We start from the raw sequence: 6000 nt of genomic DNA, 5'->3' as shown, positions 1-6000 counted from the left end.
AGGGAGGGAGGCGGGGACCGACTGGGAAGAAGGAACTGCCTGGGAATTTATTTACCAGGCAACCAACTACCCTCTCCCGCCTCCCTGCACACAGGAGAAGGCAGGCCTGGGGCTGGAGGGACCAATGCTGCTTCTCAGGGCAGCGTCTTTCCCCTTTCTGACCAGACACAAACTTCCTAACACCATCACGCTGACTGTCCACGAACCAACTTGGAGTCACCAAAGCATCTACAACACATTATACTAGCCGCGCCATTAGAAAAGGCAGTCCCTGGTTTTTATTATTTCTGATGTTCACGACGTTGACCCTTTTGAGCAGCGTTTCTCTTGTTCCTAGGTCTTTGCGGGACAGTAAGAACATTCATGAAGCGTTTTACAGGTGGACCTGAGGATGAGATCACCCACCGGAACAAGGCCAGTGTCGTGTGTAGCACACCAAGGTTGTGTTAGCGGTTAAGCCTTTAATGAAATGATCATTATTATTTGTACCTATCTTTGAAAACGGAAATCGTACTGGACAAAAAAACTGAAAAACAAACTTTTTTGTTTTTAATGGGAAAAAGGGGGTATGATCCTCTCCTCTTCTAGCAAGTTATTCTAAGAAAATTATAAATAGTTCATTAAGGAAAATGCATATATTTTGAAGCACTAGTAACAGCAATTTCATGCTCACTTTAAATTCTTGGAAGTAGGCAAATTAGTATCTTGAATGGTCAAACACAAAAACTAGGCCTATGTACCTTGACCTATTTGATTTATACCAAAAAGGTAGCCCGTGCCACTAAACACATCTAGGACTCCTACTTTTGGTTTCATTCTGAATTGTTGGGCTTCTTGTTTAATTCAATTTATACTAACCCCTCAATCCTCCGTGCCTGAAAGCAGAGGTCTGTCTCCGATGCACTTGGTGACTAAATCCTACCTAGAAGAGGCACTGAACCTAAGAGGCAGTGACAAGCCCTAGCCATGTGAGGATTCCTCAAGGCCCGCCTTCCCAGAAACTGGCTCATCAATGTGCTTAACTAATCAAGGTGACGAGTTAGGAAAACATGAGGCTGGGGAGACCTGGAGCAGACTTACCGTTTATAGATCAAATGACAACAAAGATCAAAACACTACCGAAATGCACGTGGTCTGAACTTACATATATTTAAAGACTTCATTTTAATATACACCTTCAGAATTTTTAATGGATATACAAATATGGAGAACATGTCACTTCGAAAAAGAAAAAAAAAAAACCACGAGCTAAAAGCAAACTTTTATTAGTTTAACTTTTAGTTGAAATGAGAAACCACGCGTTCTTAGGTGCTGGAGCAAATGCCTACAGCAAATATACTACCATTTCAAGAAAAGAACCGCATATATATTAGTGTATTGGGTGCAAGGAAACATGCTGTGAATAGAAAATAAGTCAGAACGGGCATCTTGCCCTAAGACCTGCAAAGGCAGTGTGTAAACAACTCAAATGCTGCTTCAAGCACTGCACACACACAGATTTTTGACTCAGTCATCACTTCTAATCTTATTTTCTATTACCAGAGTGTATTTATTAAAAGCGCAAAAGGGGTCATAAACCAAAAAATATATATATTTTTTAATTAAAAAGTTAATAGGTCACAATTGGGTGAAAGCTCGATGGGCTATTTTAAAGCAAACTTGGGGTGAATGCACAGTACCGTACGAGGGCACTGATTCTCTGGTATCATTCTCTCCACACAACACCTGGCTGCCTAGACAGAGAGTAAAATGACAAAGCTTTCACTCTAATATTTGGGTTACCTTCCCCCTCCCTGTACCTGCAATCCCTGAGTGTCCATAACAGCACCTACTTACTATGGTCAATATAAAATGTTCGGCCATCCAGGTGAATTCTTTCTTCCCAACCAGGCTAGTATGGGGGGAGGGGAGAGAGAGAGAGAGAATATAAACATTAGCTGGCCATGTCAAAAATCAAAGGCAAAATTAAGAAACTCTGGGGCCCTTTCTTACTCTTCTCTCCTGGGGTATGTTTTTACATGAAGAATAAACCACAAACATTTCAAGTTAACCCTTGACAACACCTAGCAGCAGGTAACACGTTCGCAGTCTCAGTAATGCATTCACTGTGTGAGGATTGGGAAACGGGTTGCTATTTCAAAAGCTCCCAAGGGACACTTCCGTTGAATCTGGGGTGGAATGGCTCATATAATAAAATAAATATTTACTGAGTACTAAAGGGACGAGGCAGGTTAATATGAAAACGTTAGAAACAGATGCTTTATTCAGGTCATTGGTGGAAGAGTCTGGTATCCGTAATCCTCTGTTGTGAACCCTCACTGTTCGACCTCAGGAACCAAACGGACTCGGATAATTTTTTCAAGAGGGGGCTGGTGTGCTCTCAGTATCTGAACTGTGCCCAGGAACCCAAAGGGTCCAGACCACAGGCAGGAGTCTTTCTTTTTCTCAACTCACTCTCCAGACGTTTTCTCTGGGCTCTTTGCATCTAAATCAGGAACCAAGCAGATTTGGAGAGCGAGGGATATTCATATAACCTGAGGAATGAAGACTGAACCCTAACCTGCCTGGCTTCAAGTTTTGCCACATTATATCACATACCAGGTAACAAAAAAGGCTCTTACACTTGGAAAACCACCACCGAAGTTTCCCCAGCGCCCTTCCAGTTTAAAATAGTCTGAGAGTCTCCCTCACTTCGTGCCCCTGCTGGGGGGTGGGTTGAGGAGGATGCATGGTGAAAATTGCATTCAAAATCCAGCTTGGAGTAAATAGCTTAATCCTACTCTGGCCCCAAAAGAGAACAAACTGATAAAAAATTAGATTTATAAAGTCATCAACCAGGGAGAGAAACTGAAAGCATCTGTAGGCTAAAGGATTTATAAAAACCTTCTGAGATTACCCATGTCTTTTTCTCCCATTGTTTTAAATACTTTTGTCCCTACGACGAAATCAGCATTATGGGTGGAACTCAGTGGTTGCTAAGTTACAAAATAAACGTGTGCTGCTTAAACTGTCACCTGGAAAGAATGCCTCTTACATCCCAGTTACAAGATCTACCTTCTACTAAAAGCTAGCAATTCAGAAACTTCTTTCACACATACGGTGTGTTGTATGAACTGTATGTGCTGTTAGAATTCAGCCACAGAACCCAAATCTATTAAGAAATTACAGAATAATGTGACCCCGAAAGCCTGGAGAAAGAGGTCACAGGGCCTCTCCATCAACAGTAGGCAAATGAATGAATAACCATTTTCAGACTTGTCCATGAGTCTCCAGGGTACTCACAGGAAGAGGGCCAAGGTCATTGGGGTTTAAAGGTGCCTTTGACCGCATGTGTACTGGAAATTTCAGACGTGGATCTTCCTGCAAGAAAAATTTAAAGGCAGAGGTGTTAAGAGTGACAATCCGTGTGCGGTTACTGACTCGTCCCCTCTGGAGCTGTGGTGGCCTCTGCATGGAGCCGCACTCCTGCCTGTACAGGGGAGGATAGGGGAGGGGAGGGTTTCATCTTTGTGCAGGAAGCCTGGTTGAATCTCTCTCTCTAAAAACATCCCACTCTCCCTGCTCCTTGTCCTTGGTAAAAGAAGGAAAGTAAGAATATTTAAATAAAAGGTTAACCGCTTTCCCCAAGACCCTGAGCAGGTGAAGAGGAAGAGAGTCCCCGTAGTGACGTTACTATGGAAACCAGAATGAAGGGTGCCAGGGAAGAGGAGGCTGGACTCGAGAGAGAGGAAGTGGGGCCTCCCAGCCGGCCTAACACGTTAAGAACAGTCTCTCCATCAGCATTTGCATTTCCTGCTTCTCCCTTCTACTCGCCCTTGAACTAAAGCAGAGAATCTGAATCTGGTCTAACTGTCAAGTCAGGTTGCACCCCAGAGTTAGTCGACTTCATCACATAAAGTCAGATGCCTACTATCCAACTTCCCTGAGACTCTCGAGTTCTATAGATTAGATTCTCATTTATGTCTTAATATTTAAAGGTTTGCAAAAGATTTTTTCATAAGATACCACAGAGAACCAACAAAAGAGAAATATGTACTGTGACATCCTCGGTCATGCTTTATAATTAACAAAGAACAGTCAGAAATATGACACTGCAACTGCCCTGTTAGACAGCTGGGCACGGGGCTGCTGCTTCTTCAGATAAGGAAGTGTTTCAGAGAGAGTGAGAACTTGCCTAGAGGTTCTGACCTCACGTCTGGGAGCTGCTTCTCACTTGTATAGACCCAACGAATACATGGGAACTGAGAGGATTCACATTTCAAACTCGAAAGATTAGAAAATAAAGGATAAAACTCAGAATAATAAATTATCAAATAAGCTTAAGATTTAAAAAAAAAAAACTTTAAAAATAACCTTCATTTCATTCTGTTAAAGCCTTTATTCCTGTCAAATGACTAAAAGGTTTTCTGCCTCGGCATTTTCCCATCAAGAAAATGAAATAATTGGCATAAACCTTGGAAAATAATAAAACTCACTTTGTGACTGTTAATGGCTCTGGGGTTGCCTTTGGGGTTCATTATGGTGATGGTTTCACATCTTTGTTTCATACACTAAAAAGCATTCAACTGTATATTTTAAATGGGTGAATTGTATGTTATGTGAATTATATCCCAATAAAGCTGTTAATTTTTTTTGCACAAGTCAACAGTTTAACCATTAGTATCACTAGATTATAACAAAGTGATAGATTTTTGGAATTGCTAAGAATAAGAAAAAACATCACAAAAAATAAAATTAACCTTTGCTTTCTGTTAGCCATAGAAAACTTTTAATTAAAGAAATAAACCATGAGAGCAGTTTATGATGGATATTGACCCCAAAACTCACTAATAGGCTTTTTAAAAGGATAAAGAGAAGGATAAAATAGGTCCATTATTCTGCAGCGTACTGGAACACATGCAGTGCAAACAGATATACTAAGTAGATTTAGGATTTAGAAAGCCAAGCAGCTGATAATCTGGGAAACATTTGTGATAGGCTAACCACGACAGAGGAAAAACTCAGAGCACCAAACTCCACAAACGCTATCCACTCAATGCAACTCTGAGCTGGACCAGCCAACACCACAACCACAGGGGACCTCTGGGAACCCACACAGCCCCTGCCCATGCTAGGTTTAGAGAAAGCCTGAGACCACTGTTATGTGAAAGAAGGCAGGGGGCTTCTGGATGCTATATGCGAGGCCAGCCTTGGAACCACGCACAGGCTACTGTGAAAGACAACCAGCTCTTTTGGTAAAAAGCTGATGATTTAAAGGGGAAAAAAGGGTGAAATTAAAGTGGTAACAGGTAGGGGTTGGGGGAGGCGAGGGGAGCATAAAGTATAAAATAGACTTGATTTCCCAGGTCTGCTATAACAGCCTTGTGTGGAAACTCAGAATTCACAGAACATTAGGGCTGGAGGCCCTTACGGGTCATATTATTTTATCACACCAGCGAAAAACAAAAATAATGGCAGCAGCCGCCATCCCTCAAGCTCCGAGAGCACACACTGAACACCCTGCCACTGAACCCCCTGAACAACCACGGAGGCAGCACCCCCAAGCTGATGGCGCAGGCGGACGGCAGGCAGCCAAGGCCCCGAATGAGCTGTGACAACTTTAGGGATGACAATAAGTTGGAACACGAATGAGGTCTCAAATGATATGAGTGTAAATGAATAAAATATGAAAAGCACACTTGGTTGTGCTCTTAATATTTCACAATTACTTCTACATTTCACGAATGCTTCCCTCACTTCAGCTGAAAGGGGTTTTAAACAGACTGCAAAGATTGATATCGAATCATTAAAATATACACATATAAACACACACATATGTGCACACACACACACACACACACACATAAATACGGGAATGCTCGCTGGTTCAAAAACGACTGGTTTTCCATCATGGAAGAGATCAACAAGCATGCCTAGGCTACAGTAAGTTTTTTTAGTTTAGACCCAGGTAGAAAACAAACCTGAAACTTAAGGTATAATCTTTCTTGCTACAAAAACAAT

The 6000-nt window shown here is 41.9% G+C and overlaps 1 protein-coding gene across 11 annotated transcripts in view; it reads right to left on the bottom strand.

Annotated features, from left to right (window-relative positions):
• The window catches only part of NEDD4L (neural precursor cell expressed, developmentally down-regulated 4-like, E3 ubiquitin protein ligase), a 300190-nt gene that overhangs the window by 35669 nt on the left and 258521 nt on the right, over positions 1-6000 (bottom strand). For all 11 annotated transcript variants that reach the window (XM_006913704.2, XM_015590804.2, XM_025048101.1 and 8 more), the window contains 2 exons: positions 3283-3360; positions 1837-1891 (listed from right to left, as the gene is read on the bottom strand). In XM_006913704.2, the coding sequence (XP_006913766.1) occupies positions 1837-1891; positions 3283-3360 (133 nt within the window). The remainder of the gene's footprint in view (positions 1-1836; positions 1892-3282; positions 3361-6000) is intronic.

This window comes from Pteropus alecto, unplaced genomic scaffold, assembly GCF_000325575.1.
Source record: "Pteropus alecto unplaced genomic scaffold, ASM32557v1 scaffold14, whole genome shotgun sequence".
NCBI lineage: Eukaryota > Metazoa > Chordata > Mammalia > Chiroptera > Pteropodidae > Pteropus > Pteropus alecto.
The sequence above is the reverse complement of the archived record's forward strand: the minus strand, read 5'-3'. Positions and strand labels throughout refer to the sequence as shown.